Source organism: Apis laboriosa, unplaced genomic scaffold, assembly GCF_014066325.1.
Source record: "Apis laboriosa isolate Shangri-la unplaced genomic scaffold, ASM1406632v1 scaffold49_cov149, whole genome shotgun sequence".
Classification (NCBI taxonomy): Eukaryota; Metazoa; Arthropoda; class Insecta; order Hymenoptera; family Apidae; genus Apis; species Apis laboriosa.
The window spans coordinates 2281164-2300279 of NW_025223500.1; the positions used below are offsets into that span (position 1 = coordinate 2281164).

At 20.1% G+C, this 19116-nt stretch overlaps 3 protein-coding genes across 9 annotated transcripts; 1 reads left to right on the top strand and 2 right to left on the bottom strand.

Annotated features, from left to right (window-relative positions):
• Positions 1–95: 95 nt before the first annotated feature.
• Positions 96–2473, bottom strand: LOC122716787 (protein ABHD13). 3 transcript variants are annotated; one of them, XM_043940172.1, is made up of 6 exons: positions 2393–2473; positions 1558–1869; positions 1259–1490; positions 991–1184; positions 768–928; positions 96–664 (listed from the first exon to the last, which is right to left on the bottom strand). In XM_043940172.1, exons 2-6 carry the CDS (start codon positions 1721–1723, stop codon positions 392–394), a joined length of 1026 nt encoding a protein of 341 aa, XP_043796107.1. In that variant the 5' UTR covers positions 1724–1869; positions 2393–2473; the 3' UTR covers positions 96–391. The 3 variants fall into 3 exon arrangements, with proteins under 3 accessions (XP_043796107.1, XP_043796110.1, XP_043796109.1); XM_043940175.1 differs by having other exon boundaries at positions 1558–1694; positions 2393–2436; XM_043940174.1 differs by having other exon boundaries at positions 2295–2423.
• Positions 2058–3819, top strand: LOC122716788 (6-phosphogluconolactonase). The gene is made up of 4 exons (XM_043940176.1): positions 2058–2518; positions 2883–3083; positions 3162–3445; positions 3543–3819. The coding sequence occupies exons 1-4, from the start codon at positions 2398–2400 to the stop codon at positions 3651–3653; spliced, it is 717 nt and encodes a 238-aa protein (XP_043796111.1). The 5' UTR covers positions 2058–2397; the 3' UTR covers positions 3654–3819.
• Positions 3282–18966, bottom strand: LOC122716786 (calcium-binding mitochondrial carrier protein SCaMC-2). 5 transcript variants are annotated; one of them, XR_006347093.1, is made up of 11 exons: positions 18312–18966; positions 17226–17352; positions 16366–16453; positions 16126–16237; positions 8001–8159; positions 7463–7720; positions 7224–7391; positions 6903–7154; positions 6740–6830; positions 3541–3649; positions 3282–3422 (listed from the first exon to the last, which is right to left on the bottom strand). XR_006347093.1 is itself a non-coding variant. In XM_043940171.1 (10 exons), the coding sequence occupies exons 1-9, from the start codon at positions 18501–18503 to the stop codon at positions 6756–6758; spliced, it is 1431 nt and encodes a 476-aa protein (XP_043796106.1). In that variant the 5' UTR covers positions 18504–18966; the 3' UTR covers positions 3405–3422; positions 6740–6755. The 5 variants fall into 5 exon arrangements, 3 of the variants coding, with proteins under 3 accessions (XP_043796106.1, XP_043796105.1, XP_043796104.1); XR_006347094.1 differs by having other exon boundaries at positions 3297–3422; positions 3520–3649; XM_043940171.1 differs by lacking the exon at positions 3541–3649 and having other exon boundaries at positions 3405–3422.
• Positions 18967–19116: the final 150 nt, after the last annotated feature.

A 19116-nucleotide genomic window follows, 5' to 3' on the forward strand; every position in this document is an offset into this window, starting at 1 on the left:
TTTTTTTATATTTATTTGGCAAAATGCCTTGGAAGTATTGAAATATTTGGAAGGATTTAAGATTTTATTATTTAAGATTTAATTATTTGCAAATTTTAATTGCAGGACAGATACTTGATTAAATTTAAATCGTAATATTTTGATGATTTCAAACACTGTACATTTGTATTATTATCTTAGTATATACTTTAATAAAATATTTTAATGTAAAAGATTGATCCTCATCAATTATAAGCTAAATTATGTTTATAATTAAATTGATTAATCGTAATAAAAATTTATAATATATTTAAATATTATAATATATTTTTTTATTCTGCTAACCTAATATTGAAATCTTCAAAATATAATTATCGCTTTGGACGTAATAAGTGAACTTTGCAATTTGTAATTATATATCATCTATTTGCCAATGACTAGATGTCACTGGAATAGGAGGATTTTCTCTCAATTCATTTAAAAAATTACATATATTTTTATAATATCGCGGTTGACACCATGTTTCGTTGTGTGTACCTCCCGAAATCGAAAGTATTTTTTTACATGGACTTTTGCAATTTTTATAAAGATTTTGCATCATATATGGTGGCACTAACGTATCCGCCAGACCAGAAATAAATAGCGTAGGTATTGTTACTGATCGCACTTTGAGAATGGACAAATACTGTAATATATTGATTTAATTATATAACTTAATTATAATAATTATTATTAATTTAATTAAAATTTTTTTATATAAAATAATTAAATATTTAGAAAAAGTTTACCTTATTTTTATATAAAAAAAGAGGTAAATATTGTAAACATTTTAATCCAAAAAGTAATGCAGCCATATCAGGAATACTAGTAAAAGTATTTTCAAGAATAAGACACCAAATTCTTTGTGAATTTTCTGGTTCTGTAGCTAAATTAATAGCTACAGCTCCACCTATAATAATATTTAAACATGTTAAATATATGACATATTTTTTTCATTTCAAATATACTTACCTAATGATCTACCAAATACAATTATTTCATTTGTATTTATATCAGTTCTACTTGACAAATAATCAATTCCTGCACGAGCATCCATATATAAACCTTCTTCAGATGGTGAACCTTGTGATAAACCATAGCCTCTATATTCTAGCATTAAAATATTACATTGTATAGTATGATATAATCCAACTGCATTTTTTAATCTAAAATAAGTATAGAATCATTATTTTATTTTTATAAATAAAACTATGTAATACAATTAATTAAAATCACTTACCTATGTCCTACATTACCAGCATTGCCATGAAGAAATAATAAAGTAGGCACCTTTTTCACTCTATCTTCCGGTTGAGAAATAAAGAACATATGTAACATTGTACCATCTCCTGATCTAATATAAATACTTTGATAAGGTAAATTAAATATTGAAGGTGCAGGAACATATACCCGAGAATTAGCAGGTGACTCTGGACGATATACAAGTTGATCTTCTCTATGATATAATATACCTATAAATATGTATTTGATATTAATTTGATATTAGAGCAGAAACGTTACTGAAATTATTAAATTTACCTGTAGTTGCAAAGCAAAGTAGAAAGAAAGCAGAAAATCCACCATATAACCAATATAGAAGAAAACAGGCAAGTATATAAGTTCCAGAAAAAGCCCAACATTTCATAGCTATGCCTCCTAATAAACGGATGGGTTTACTGCGAGCAAGTCTCATATAAAATGACATGATTGTTATGTAGTATCTTCAAAAAATTAATTAATAATCAGCTAAAGCACTTCTATATTTGTTAAATATATAATATGGTACATCTTGATTTCATCATAATATTTCACTGAATTAAACATTCCAGTTATTACTGAAAATTTTATAACCTAAAATTTTTATAAAAATTATTTTATAAACATTATTCATTTCATAAAATTTTGGATTTGAATTGATAAATAAATGCATTTCGCTTTTTACATAAATTTATTATATTAGAATTTACATAGTATAAATGAAATAATTTCAATTTTTAAAGCATTAGAAAATATAAATTAGGAATTTAAATTGCCGCTATGTGTATTTAAATATAAATTCTATTCATAAAGTATTTAGATATCACTTATAAATTATAACTTTTTACAATAAAGAATACTATGATTTCATTATAAAAAATTAATTTATGAATAAAAAAAATCGCAATACGATTTTAATAAAGTTCAGTATCGCAAATCGCAAATTTATCACGTGTTATCGTGAATGTCCAATACTGTATTCTGATTACTGTTAATCGATGCTATATAACTAATACCACCTTGTATCTTTATATTCAACACGAGTTCCGTTGTTCGTATACAATTCTTCGTTTATTTAAAGTTACAAATTTATAAATTCTATTTAAAAATTGCTTACAAATAATGGAGAAAATATTAGTTGAACCCCGAGATGGATCTGTGGTGTCATGTTTATCTAACATTCTCCAAACGAGTGCTGAAGAAGCATTCGCAAGTAGTGATACATTCAAGATTGGATTATCAGGTGATATAATTCAAATAAAAATTGCTTACTTGATTTATTAATTTTTAAATATCAAAAAAATTATTAATTATATATAATTAAATATATATATTTTTTTATATAGACATTTATATAATATAACAAAAGCTGAAAATTATACATAAATAATAAAATAAATTTATAGGTTACATATACTATAAAAAATTATTATAGGTTAAGATATATTTTTTTCTTAATATAATTATTTAATTTGCATAATTACTATTTAAATTCTATATTTATTTTGTTTTTAATATTTATTTCGTAATTCTTAAATTATAAATTATTTTTTATATATTTAAAATGCTAATTTAAAAATAAAATATAAAATGTTTTTTTTTATCAGGAGGATCTTTAATATTATTATTGGCACAAAGTTTACCTAATATTAAAACTGATTGGAGTAGATGGAACTTTTTCTTTTGTGATGAAAGAGTTGTTCCCTTTGATAGCAATGATTCCACTTATGGAGAATATAAATCAAATTTGATTGGAAAAATACCAATAACTGAAGATCAATTTATAAAAATTAATCCTGATTTATCTGGTAAAATAATATGTTTCAATCAAAAATCAATTTTTCAATTTCTTTTTTTATAAAATATTTGTTTAATTATACTTATAGCTGAAGATGCTGCAAAAGATTATATTAAGAAGATGTCCGTTTTTTTTCCTCCTGACCGTGTTCCATGTTTTGATGTTCTTCTTTTGGGATTGGGTCTAGATGGACATATATGTTCTCTTTTTCCTGGTCATAAGCTTTTGAACGAAGCCAGTTTATGGGTCTGTCCTATAAATGATTCTCCTAAGCCACCACCATCTCGTATTACTCTTACTCTTCCTGTGATAAATAATGCAAAAAAATGCATATTTGCTGTTACCGGATCTAGCAAAGCAGAAATTATTAAGGTAATTATTTTATTAAAAATTAAAGAAAAATAATTTTTAAATTTATTTAATTTATATGAAAGCTATTATTTTACTTTAAATATTTAATATCTCACAGCGAATTTTGCAAGACAAAGAAAATTTGCCAGCTGCTCGTGTACAACCACATAATGGAGAATTATATTGGATCTTAGATGAAGCTGCTGCAAAATTCTTAGGAACAGCCTAAACAAGATATTCAATAAAATTAACTTATATTCCATGTCAATATTTTATCCTACTTCTCAGAAAATTTCAAATATATAAGCATATATATATATATATATATATATATATATATATATACATATATATGTTTTTTATTTAAAAATTACTTAATGAAAAATTGATATTTTTTTATAATTTATTGCTCAATGATTTATATTTTCTTATTATTATTTAATCTATTTTATGTTATTCTGTTATAAATTTTAATATTTATAAATTTCAAATATTTTATTTTTCTATTTGAATTTGTAAACATTCAGTTATAGCAGATATAAAATATAATAAGATAAAGAATTTTTACTAAATCATATTATTAATTATCATCAAATTTCAATTTATATTCATTATATTATTTTAATAAATTTACAAAATCATAAAAAAAAACGAAAATGATAAAAATTTAAACAATATGGATATAATTTCATTGCTAAAGTTAAAAAATATATAATTTTCAGTAATATTTATTTATATATAAAAAGAACATATAAAAAAAAATATATGATAATACATATATTCAACATTATATGATTCGATCATAAATTTATCATAAATTATATTTTAAAAAAATATAAATAAAAATAAATATTTTCAAAAAATTAAATCAAAATATAAATAAACAATAAAATGCACAAAAAATACATAATTTTAATTTATAATTTTGTTAAATTATAAAATTTAATAAATAAAATTACTAAATTGAAATTACTAATTAAAATTTTTATGATAAAAAAATATATACATAAATATTAGAATATCATATCTTTATTATTGATATTGAATAGAATAATATTTATAATACATTGATTTTGTCATAATTTCTATTTAATTCTGCATTCCAATCATGGGAAATGAAAACAATATATTTTATTTCCAAAAAAAAATATCATAATCATTGTAACTTTTTATACAGAAGTAAATAGATATCTAACATAAATATAATAAAGAATTATGTATGCATTTTGCAAATTATAAAAGATATTCTTTGGTGATTTATATTAAAATGAATAAATATTGATAAATAGGTATGTAACAAAAAATGACTATTTTGATACGATGCATATGTTTTTATATATTATCATATGGAGTTAATTATTAATATATATTAATATAATTCGAGGCAGGAATATCATTTGTAATGTACTTAATAGATAACATTCAGTCAAATTCAATAACCAATGTTAATTAGTTAGGAACTAGACTTTTACAATAATTTAATATATTTATATAATATTTAAATATATAATTTATATAATATTTATATAAGTTATGCTTATATTTTTATTTTTTTTTAATATAAAAACATTATATGATAAATATGAATGATAAATATCAAGTCATAAAAGAAATTAAAAAAAAATTAATTCACAATGATTTTCACAAAACTTAATATCAATTTCATTATAATATATATAATTGCGTAATTCATAAAACACTTTAATTTCGTACAGTATAAATATATATAATTTTCTTTTTTCAAATTCATATGAATTTTAAGAAATTCAAGTATAGTGACATCTTATTAACATAAAAACAATCGAAAATTTCATTATATATGTTTATATAATATAATATGTAAAATACTTTAATTACTTTAAAAAAGATTTATAATTTTTAACTTTTTTATGTGATATTTTATTTTTTATATTAAAAATTTAATGAAAAATATAAAAGGATATCTTTAATTCATGAAAATAATATCTAAAGTTTCTTTGCAATTAAATTAAATGGAAATCAAAATTATTATTCTTTATCATTTTCATTTAAAATTCATGATTATTTCTGTAATTATTCTGAAAAAAGAAGTAAACAGACACGTATATAATACCATATCTCGATATACTTCTTGGAGCCTAAATATATATTATTTATAATACATAGAATATACATACTCATTGACAAGATTTACTAATGAGAGTATTACTAATATAAGAACAATATATGTAACAAATGTAATATGCAGAATAAAATATTCGTTCGCGAAACAAATTTAACATATAAATTATAAAAGTGCAGTTTTCGCAATAACTCATAGCATAACATCTTGATAAGCGGATTCATTTATTATTATTATTATTATTATTAATTATTATTCATTATTATTATTATTCATTATTATAATTATTCATTATCATCATCATCATCGTCATTATTATTATTATTATTATTGTTATTATTATTATTATTATTATTATTATTATTATTATTATTATTATTAATATTACTATTACTATAATTATATTATTATCATTAATATTATTATTAAATACTGGAAGATATTTACGTTAAAAATTAAATATATTTTTAGAATTGATAGGATGTTATGCATTGAATTATATTTTCAAAATTTATCTTATAATCATATATATCACAGTAATAATATAATTTGATCTTACTACTTTCAGAATTTGTAAGATTATATAATGTGTTTTTAAGTAATACATTCATTTATATTTTCATAAAATTACATCTCATGCGTTTTATCATCTGATTTTTGAAACTTTGCTATTGTATGAAGAATGTTTTTCTTCTTGTTATTATAACTACCAGTCATACTTCATGATCTTATATATTTCATAAAAAAAAAAAACAATCAAAATGAAATTATAAGTCATAATACTTTTTGCTAATTATCTTTGTACTATCATTTCTATTTTTAAATTAAGAATCGATATTTTTGTTTTTCTTTACTGAAGTAAAATAAAAATAACAATGAATATAATTAAATTAATTAATATGATATATTCACAAATATATAAATTTCGTTGAAAATTATTCAAATTTTTTGTATTGACCATTCTTATATTTATACTTATTTTCTTATTTAAATTCTTTTATAAATGTGTATTCTATATTGTAATAGTATGATACAATTGAAAAATGGCAAATGCTTAAATAATTGTAAAAGCATCGAGTTAACAATAAATAAGCGATGTTACATGTAACAAAAGGCAAAATATGCCAAATTGCTCGATATCCCAACCAACGACTGGCATTTTATATATTTTAATATAATGTAATTAAAAAATAATTTAATTAAATTAATATTACCTAAAATAAATAATCATCACGTCATATTAACACCCAAAAAATCTCTAACAGTTTCATATACTATATAACTAATGGATACAGCTGGTGCCACCTAAGAAAGAAAGACAATTGATATAATTAATAATTTAGAATTTAGAATTTTGTTACGCAAGTTATTTCATACCTTTAAAAAATTTGGAGTTAAGCCTCTATATAAACCGCGAATTCCTTCATTTTTAATAATGTCTTTAAAAACAGCAATCATAGTATTTGGTTTTCCTGGTGATATATCTGCTTGTAATCGTGTTCTAACTAATGCTAAAGGATATGAGCATACTTGACCGGCTGTACTTGAAGCTGTTCCACATAATAATAATATCCAAAAGGGTGGTTGTTCATTTTTATCATGTGTTCGTAAATACCTATTTTTCAAAGTCTGTAATAAAAAATAGTAAATAATATTCCAAAGATTATTAAATATTAATTATTTGAATTTTATATTTACTTCATATACAGCCAAATCAATACCAGCATATGGAATTATTCCCATTAAATTAGGTATGTAACCTCTATAAAAAGATTTTAAACCTCCTTGTTTATATATCTTTTTTGTTGCATCTACTAAACCTGAAAACTCTCCTGTTTTTCTAAGTGCAAATCTAGTTTTGAGTACCTATAATATCATGAATAATATCATTATAAAATAATAAATATTTTACATATTATGATTTGTTAATTATATACCTCAAGTGGATATATAGCTGATTGACTAATTCCGCCAGCTAATGATCCCGCCATTAATCGTTCGTAAAGTCCGAGCTCTCTAACATCATCTCCTTTAATCGCTCTCTTAATTTGCTCATAGGCCATGAATTTCAAAGCGCTTTCTGGTCCGATTTTAAGTACGTTTATACCATTTCCTCTCCACAAACTAAGAGAACCACCTTCGCGAAGCATATACCTGAAGCAACTTTTGATTTTGCAATGTCGCGTTCCATGCACCTGAAAATATTCTTTTTTGTAAAACAAACAGAACTGAATACATTTAATTTTGATTATTTTTTATTTTATATTTATATTTTTTAATATCTATTACGTATCTAATATTATGATTATATTATCTATTATACTGTAATTTTATCTTTTAATTTCTATTAATAATTAAATTTCTTTGTTTCTTATTTTCTTTAAATTTAATATGTTATATATATTAAGTTAAATATTGTTAATTGTTTGATAAATTAATGATTTTTATATATCTGAAATATTCTTATAAACCTACCTGTAGATAAACTTTAATACGATCTAAAGGTGCAGTACATGTGCGTGATACACCACCTGCTACGCCACCGGACACCAAATGTCGCCACCACATTCCGGAGACCATTTCACCAGTTGTAAAATCCTCGGGGACACCAATATCTTCCCCGATGTCCATATACTGAAAAAAGAACAGTAACCAATGAAATTATTAAAATTTATCTTTTTGCATGAATACATGTCCTTATTAATGAACACACCGAAAATGAACCACCGCTTTGCATATTGAAAAGAATTGTACCGCGAAAATGTAGTTTAAACTTTGATAAATCGTGCATGATTAATTCATTAATGATTAATCTTTTACCCGCCATATTCTGTGACTGACATCTAGCAATTATACATAAATGTATATTTCTATCATTGTTGCCAAAATATATGAAAAAAAATCTTAATAATTTACAATTATATATCTAGATTACACGATCTACATTGGTTTAAAAATACTCAGATATAAATATTTCAAAATTTATTAGAACGTCATTAATTTTAATTTCAATTTTAAAAAAATAATTTTAATCATTATCTGAAAAATATTCTTTAACATATTTTAAATTAATATCCACTGATCCTCTTCAGTTTAGTTAAAATACATAGCTAGCTACGTTTTGCTTGAACCAGTAGTTTGTGTACCACGTGTCAGATAATTCTTGAACTCCGATCAACTATATATATTTTTCAGATTATTTCTTTCAGACACGGATTTTGAACTGTTTTGTTTGTTATAAACATTATATCATATTTTACAATTAATCTTTTCTTTTTTTAATAATCATATTATTAAAAAAAGGTATTATATAGCTAATATTAGATGATATACTATAAAACTGATTTCTTTAAATTTTAAACATAAATTTTAACCATAAAACATGTATCAATATTTAGAAAATATTTTGATATTTTAAGTCAAAATTTTAAGTCAAAATTTTGAATAATCCTATTATATAAATATAATTTTGAAAATACATAATTTTTAATAAAATTTTGTTCATTAGATCTGAATGAATGAAATAAAATAGATAAAAATGCAGAAAAGAAAAATGTTTAACAGTTTTATAAACTTGTTAATCATCATCATTGTATTCATCGCAAATAGTTAAATATGTAGCAAATTAACTTTTTAAAAAAACGAACATTTACATTTCAATTCGATCATTTACATGTTTATTTTTAAAACATCCTATGTTTCAATATAGATATGATCATTAACATAATATATATATATCTTAGATAAGCATTCAAAATAAAAATTTATTATCATTTATTTGTGTTATTTATTTTCATTTCATTTATTTATATTCTATTTTTTAGCGAAATTATTAAAAAACAATAATTTAAATGTTTAATGAACGATGAAATTGTTTTTTTTTATATATTTTCTATTATAAAACAATGAAAACTCAGATTTCATTTTCTGGACAAGTTATGTATAAGAAAAATAAAAACAACTACAAAAGACCTTGATGCAGTAAGGTTTCACTAAATAAGATTTCGACCTTGCATGCTTTTGGTTGATTACACAAGCAACTATTATCAATGTTTTGTGTGAAAAAAAAAATTCACAACAACATCCATTAATCATTAAAATTATAATTTAAATTTTTTATAACTTTATACAAAATTTTCTAATTACCATAATTAATATAAAAAATATATATATTTTTGTTCAATCTTAAATCATAGCTTAATATGTCACAAAAATAAATGTTAGTATGTTTGAAATAGTACATAAATAATATATAATAAAATTAAAAATAAATAAAAAACAAAATAATAATTTTTACAATAAAATATGTTTATTGTAAAAGTTTTTTTTAGAACTCTCAAATTAATTAAAATTAAATAAAATAAAAAAAATAAATTGAAAATATATCAATCGTAGATACTTAACTTTACGTAAAACTGAAGTGCAATATCTGTATCGATATTTACGCTGTCCATTATTGAACGGATCTCTCGTTATTTTTTTTTGAAAATTACATGATGTTGTATAAAACTCTGGTTAAAATTGGATAAATTTAAAGATCAAAAGGTATAAAGAAATGGTTTCCTGTAGTTAACTCGGGCTACAAGCCAATAAATAGTTTGATGTCTTGCCTAATGTTAGCTATAAAATCTCTTTCAATATAACTAATATTCTTCGAATGTAAGAAATTTTTAATTATTTTTAATAAAACAAAATAGGCCGATTATTTTGAATTTAGCTAAATAGAAATAATAAAATAAAATAATTTAATTAGGATATATTATATAATTTAATAATGATTTGACTTTGATCTAAGAATTTTCTTTTTATTTTATATATATATATAAAAATTATATTATATAAATATATATTTAAAAAAATTATATATATATAAATATATATTTTCTGTATAAAATAAATATTAATTTGGATTAATATTAACGTGTACAACAAATTAATTTAAGTGTTAATTAAAATGATATTTGATAAGATTAATTAAAAATCTATTAAATTCGATATCAAACTATTAATTTCTATTTCTTTTTATATAAAAATATCACTTCTTATTATTATATTTATTTATTATTATTTATTTTATATTTCTATTAAAAATAAAAATTTTTTAATAATTATATTAACTTATTTTTTATCAAAAATCATATTGAAGTGCAATAAAATATACGCGGAATCATGTTGTTTTAAATTATAAAATACAAATGGAAATACTTAATGATAGTTAGAACTTAAGGAAAATCGATATTCCGACTCAAGTGTCAGATAACAATTGCCCAGTTACTAGCTGCAATACTTACTTTATACTGAGATATTAAATATATTTGTTTTATAATATTATCAATTTTTTTCTCAATATATATGTATATTTTCACGATTTTTATATTTAAAAGAATATAGAATTGTAAAATTAATTTCTTACTTTTTTATACGGATGTTGTTATTCATTTTTGTAAGAATTTAAAATGATTGTTATTTTAATAAGAATTTTTTACATATGAATGAATATTATGCAATTTTGTATCAATATAAAATATAATTATATAAAATTATGTAATATTTTTAAATATCTCTGAAACATAATTTTTGATAATTCAATATACAATAATGTTATATAATAATGTTATTAAATTTTCATAAATCACAATTTGATTTAATGATTAAATCACATTAATTTGATTTAAAATTTTTTACAATCAAATTATGAAATTTTTATTATAAACATACAAAATCGAATTTTTAGTTACTTATCGAATATAATTAGATATTTATTTATTTAAATAGATATTTATTCTTCAATCTTCAAATATTATAATGAATAATATTTTTTATTTTTTTGAATATCTATATACATTATTGTAAAAACATATTGTAATAATATAATATAAATAACAAATATAAAAAATTTATTGATTCATGTATTAAAAATTAATTTGAATATTATAGGATAAATCAAAAAAAAATGCATTTTGAATTTATAAAAATAATTAGATACATTACAAATTTGAATTATTAAATTAAAATAATTTTTTCATAAAATAATATATTTTATGAAAAAAATTGAATTATCAATAGAAAAAACCAATATACGTAGAAGATAATAAAGAAAAATAATGAATCCAAGATAAAAATAAAACAGAATACATTATTAATAAAAAATAATTTTTAATATCTTAAATTACTTAAATATTACAATCATGAAGATATCAAAATTCTTAATTTTTAAAATTGCTATTTTAATTATAAATTACTTATAAATTTAATTATTTAAGTATTACTGCTATTACTGCTGTAATACTTAAGTATTAACATAAAGAATAGCTATAATAATATAATAATAAAATTATAATTTCATTTAATTTTCAATATTATTTTATTATATCAAATTAATTAAATAAATTGTACATATTTATAAAATAATATATTTATTAAAAGAAAGTTTGAATTTATTTTTTTTATAACAAAGATATACATTATTTAACATTAAAATTAAACATTTATTATAAATATTTTTATGAATAATTGTAATTTTTTGATTTAATTATTGGAGTTTCATTTGTAATTACTATAAAAATTTGAATTTTGATGTTATAATATATGCTAAATAAAAATAATTATCAAACTAAAATAGTTTATAATAGAAATGATCTTCGTCAACTTTTTATTTTTTTCACAATTGTAATCTTTATTCATCTTTATGTAATAAATTAAATTTTTATTAACAAAATAATAATTAATCATTATCATATTATTTGTAATTCTAATTAAATTATTAAATTATGAATTATAAAATTGAAATGATATAATTGTGAGTTCTTGAATTATAAAAATTCCCGCATAAAAAGTTATACATAGAAATGTTCATGCAAAACAATTTAAAACAAATCAAAGAAAAAAAAGAATTAACATTAATGATCATCATATAATATTTTACGAATATTGGACACATATTCGTAATTAACATAAATCTTATTTTCTACACAGATCAAACATGCTTAAAAGAATTTAATAAAGGTTTTTATTATAATTATTATAAATATTTTTTTTTAGTATATTTAAGAATAAAATATTTATATAACATATAATTAATAATTTGTTATATTAACTGTCATTTACTCTATATATATAAAAAGAAAGCCATTGAATTAGTAATTATCATTCATAGTATTCTGTTTCTTAAATGTGTTAAGTTTTAATAATTTGATGCAAAAAAGTGTTCTGTTAAAATTTTATCAAAATTAAATTAATTTCACAAAACTATATCTTAAAAGATACAATAAATTTGTATTGAATTTTCGCTTTTTTGATCATTTCCCACGTGATATTTTCAGCCATAACCTCTACACAATTATAACCTCTTATAGATATAAGTAGACACATACAAAAAATTTCTTGATTTGCTTATTTAAGAAATTTTGAAAAGAAACTTTATTCATTTCATAATTTGTAAAATTAAGTTTCTATAAAAATATAAAATAATAAAAAATTAATTGTTACAAAATTAAATATTTTTAATTTCTTTTTTCCTTTTTTAAAAGTATTATATTTAAAATTTAAGATAAATCAAAATTGCATTGAATTAGTTTTAACAATTTTTTTAATTCATTATTTATTTCGGTATATACTTATATTATTATTGGATAAGAATAAACACTTACTCTTTGTAATAATTCATGATAATTTTGAAGAAATTCCTCACAGACCGGACAAGTAGATGAAATACAATCATGTTTCAAAAATCCTGAATTTTTTAATGTATACATTATTTCGAGAGTAAAAATCAATAAAGAATTATATTCACTAAATTTTCTTCTTTTAATACCGAAAAATTGAATTAAAATTTAGCAAATTCAATACTTTTAAAATCGCGAAACAAGCATAAGGATAAATATGTAAACATAAATAATAATAAGCAAAACTTGTCGAATACAAGAGAATTAGATATAACGAGCCTCGCCATTAGTCAGTGATTTGAGAGCTCGGAGTCCAATCTCAAGACTAAAAAGTGCCATCGAGAAATAGTATAAGAATTGAAACAAAGATATCTTTCGTTTAGTCGAGAAAGCTCCCCTCCCCTCCCCCACTATTTTCTTGCAATATCTATAGTGTGCGTCACATTTCTTAAAGTAATTTCAATATTCACCATTAAATTAAATTTTATAATTTGTTGAAATAATTGTTATAATTTAATGCTTAATTTATATTATTGAAAAATCTATTATCTATATAACATTTTATCAATATATTAATAATAAATATATGAAAACATAAAAATATGAATAAAAAAATTTTATGATTATATGATGTTAATAAATTCGAAAATTATTTTCGAATCAATGAAATTTGTAATTTGAAATTATATAAAATTATTTTCAATTAAAATTTATTTTCAAATATATTAACAATGATGAATAACACAATATTATTATATAATAACACAATATTATACAAAAATTTAATTCCTTGTTAATATTCCAATTTAGAGCAATTATGTATTGACATTAATATATTTGAAAAAGACATATAAGCACGTGGACTCTCTTCATGTTTATTTCGATATAAAAATCATAAAAGATGAATTATTCAATCATATATAGTAATTAAATATTTTTTATAATAGCCATAATAATAGCCATAAATTTACAAATAAAATAAAAAGATGGAGTATAAAACATAAAAATGAAATTTTGTTTATGTAATATTGATTTTTACGTAATATTTATGGCTTTTATGTAGAAAAATATGTAGAAAAATATATATGTAGATATATATATCTATATATACTATAGATCTATGGATATTACAATATATGTACACAACTAGACTATACACACAATATATATATATATATATATATATATATATATATATATATATTTATTAACATTTCAAACATAGCACATGCATTGTATGAATAATTAAAAATTCTATAACAATATATCATCCAAAATAATAAAAAATCGAATAATAGATCTTCATTCAATAATGAAATGTGTTATTCTACGACAATCATTCAAAATAATAGAAAATTAAATAATAAATCTTTATTCAAAAATATTATTTCATTTTATCAAAATACTTAAAATTTTTTAATTTATGAATTATTTTTGAAAATTAATTTTTGAAAAATAATTATGTACCAATAATATATAACATATATTTTATAAAAAAAATGTGATTTATAAAAATATATTTTACCTTTTTTTATATAGTTATAAATTATCTATTGAAGTTTCAAACATTTTTAATAAAAAATTTTTAATTTTAAATTTAAATATTAATTTCATATTTATTTTATAATTAAAATTCATAATATGAAACTTTGCAACAGACGATGATTTCATAAAGTACACGGCTGACGAAATATTGCGAAATACTTCATCATAGTAAAAAATTCTGCTTTTGTGATTAAATTTAAATTAAATGATAATAAAATTATAATACTTCTCATTATCCTTCTCCATTATATATTTTATATATATTTTCTATATACTTCATTATATATTTTCATTATATATCTAATATTTAATTTATTTTATTGCTTATAACAATTATAAAATATTTTTATTATTGTTCTTTTTATTATTGATTATTATTTAAAATATAATGTTTTTATAAACGATAATCTCATTTTATATTATTTTTTATTATTTTATATTATTTTTTAAGTGTATAATTATGAAAATTACGTAAATTAAATTTTTACTTATAATTGATAACTAATATAGTCCAGTAATGATTAAATATTTGATAAAAGATATAAAATGCAATATAATTTATAAAATTATAATTAAATTATTAGTATTTCAAATAGCTTCTTTTATTAATCATTAATATATTGAATTATTCAATAATTTTCTCTCTATTAAATAAAAGCAGAAAAGAGAAGTAATTGAAAATTCCGTCTGCGATATCTTTTATTTCATCACTTTTACTTTTAATTAACATTTTCACTATTTGAGATATTGAGCTATATTGATGGAATATAATATGGATTACATTTAAAAAATTTAAGTTTCATATTCACGAAACATCATTCGATCTCTCAATCTTTCTTTGGTTAGTAGAACTATGATTATCAATAAATCAGTTTTGCAAAATTAAAACAGCGCATGTGTAAAAAAAGCTAACTTCATAGCGCATGCGTATGAAATCAAGTTAAAAAGAATAGGGAATACAATATAGTGGGGAAAGGCGATAGAAACAGCTGCAAACTATCAAGGTCATTTTAAATGACAATCACTACGTCACATCTTTGGTCGAGCCCTCTTTGTCGACGAATCAGAAACTTGAATCAACTCAGTCATTTTCCCATATATATATAAATTACATCCACAAGTTCATTGTACAATTAATATATAAGTAAAGTATAAAGTACAAACAATTCTAGAGTTATTTATATTATTAAATTTATATTTCAACACATATAGAATAATAAAATAATAATTTTTTGTTAATATAGATAGATATAGTATATATAATATATAGATATATAATTATAAATTCATAAGTATCTTCTTCATAAGTATATATAATGTATATGTTTATAATAATATATAAAATAGTATGCTTTTTAATTTATTACATATAAATTATATTAATTACTTACATTTGTATGATGCCAATATTCGATAAGACCCAAAAGATCAGAACTTGGCGCGTAAAGCAAAAAATCTCGCCATTCATTAAAACTTATAGTGAGACTTCCATCTTTGTCCATCCTATAAGTCAATATTACAAATTGTATTTCATTTTTTTTATAATAAATTATATTAAATAAAAAATTCACATATATCATGTATGTTAGATATAAAAATAAAATATTTTATTAAACTTTTATTAAACTTACCGTTGCAATAATTTTTTTGCTTCATTGAAATCCATTTTTATTCCCAATTCTTCAAATGCTTTTATTAATTCCTCTAGATCAATTTTACCTACGAATTGACGATATGATAATAAAAAATATATTATGTTATAGTTTAGTTAATTATACTAAATAAGATTTAATCAAGATTTATCAATAGAAAAAAGTAACGAAGAAGAAGAAAAAGAAGAAAAAGAACAACAACACAACAATAATAATAATAATTATTATTTTATGAATTTTTAAGTAATGATTTATTTGACTATTATTAAGATTGCATTCAAAATAATTATTTGTATATAGAATATAAGTTGTCATTTATATAAAGTTATTTTTTATCCTTTAAAAAATTTTTTCGTAAAATTCCATTTGAAAAAATTAATCAAATTCTATTTTCTTCATATTTTTGTTTATATATAATTTATAGCATAAAGATTTTTAGAAATTTTGGTTATAGGTATAATTTTAAGTAAAAAATCTATTGATTATATATAGTTGTACGATTTTCATTAATATTATTATAATACTTTTTATTCCAAAAATTGTAATTAGTTTTAAAAATCATATTATGATTTCTAATAAAATTTTATTAGAGATCAGAAGATTATATTAATAATGAAATATCATATAAAAAACTTAAAATGATTTTTATAGTTTAGATAATATATAAGCAAAAGTTAATATTTAATAATAACATTAAATATATTTTATTAGAATTATGCTTACAGTTAATAGATAAAAAATTATTTCATATAGAAATTTCTTAAGAAATAATTAACAAGTATAGACATCTTTCCCATTATATACGCTAAATAATAATTATTTTTCGCACATCTACTGACCATCTTTATTTGTGTCAAGATGTGAGAATTGTAAACGCAGATTTTTTTCGTGTTCGCGGACATAATGTATAAATTCTGCAAGTGTGATATCACCACTCTTAGTACTATCCGATCTGGCTAAAAATCTCTGAAAAAAAAAAAACTTTTGAATTATATAAGACTTATAAGCCAATATGATTACAAATTAATTTATTCATTTTTTACGAAATGAAAAATTTATATAATATTTTTATGTCATTTATATATTTTTTATTGATAAATAAATAAAAAATTTTATGAATTTGTATATTAGAATATTCTATTGTACTTAGAAAATATTATAAAATTGGATAATAACCTTAATGAAACTATATAAATTATATTAACTATGACTATATATAAGTACATATATACTCCGTTTCGAGAATATTTATGACAATCTTTTTAAATTAAATAAAATTCTTCAAATATATAAAATTAATAATTGATAAAGCATTTTTAGTAAATTCAAAATTATTATTATTAATTACGAATAATTGAAATAAAAATTTTATGAAATGTTTATGAATTCAAAACTTTGCTTATATATCACAATTAAAATAAGTCATTTCAATTCATCTTATAATAAATATTAATTTATAACAATATTTGTTGCTTGTATTTTTTATCTATTATAATTTAAAATATAATATTTAAATAATATCATTTTTTATAAATTAACAAAATAATTTTTTTTCTGAAATTATTGAAATCATTAAAGATTAAAATATGATATATAAAACATATATCATATTATTTATTATTAAAAACTAATATTTTTAATTTTAATGTAATATGTGCAATAAATATTTATCGCTTAATATAAAGATATGTCTTTATTATTACATATATATGAAATATAAAATAAATAATTTTATAAATTTTCAATTACATTTAATAATAATACAAAAAATAAAATCATATTACATTTAAATATTAATTTAAAGAATAGAAAGAATAGAATATCATATAAGTAATGACTTTCATTCGATATTTGAAAGTTGCATATCTATAATTCGATTGTATGCTATTAGCATTTTTTAAGTAAGATTATAAAATTATATATACCTCCGCATAATATTTATCGACACCCACATCACGAAGTGCCTTGGACAAATCTTTTACATCAATTCTTCCATTTCCATCTAAATCTAATTTTTGAAATATTTGTTCAAATCTTTTCTCGTCTTCTGCCGGCAACTCATGTAGATAGTGCGGTGGCATTACGTTATGCACCGCGCTTCTTCGACCATTAGGCATTGTTCTTTATCAATATTGAAACTCTTTCTAATATATGCGTGTATATTATTATTCGAAATATTTTTTTTATTTTTTGACAATATATACTTCCCAAACTTTCTGCAAGCTCTTAATATCATTACTAAACGGAGCGTTTCGATCGTTACACACACTTACGATGAAATTCATAACTATACACACGTGGTATTATACGATGAACATTGATTTTTTAACCATTCGCGCACTTTCTACTAATAAATTAACATGATTCTCTGTCTTTTATATTGTGCTGTCAAATTAAACAAGAAATTTTGAAAAAATTTTACACTGTCAAAATAAATAGCGCATATAAAGAAATAATATATAAGCACGTGTAAAAAAAGAACTTAAATCTTTACACTACAAGATTATTGAATAAATATGTTTCAATTAACTGTATATTCACCATATAAAGTAAAACCATACCATCTTCCCCCACGTTTATATCTGAACAATTGTCTACGCACAACTAAGTTCGATGCCGCTGGAATGTCCTGTTCCGCATTCGACAATAATTGAAGACGCCATCTGATGATATGTTTGAGAAATATTTTTTTGCACTTTGAACAAAGTGATTTTTTAAATGCATTTTTGT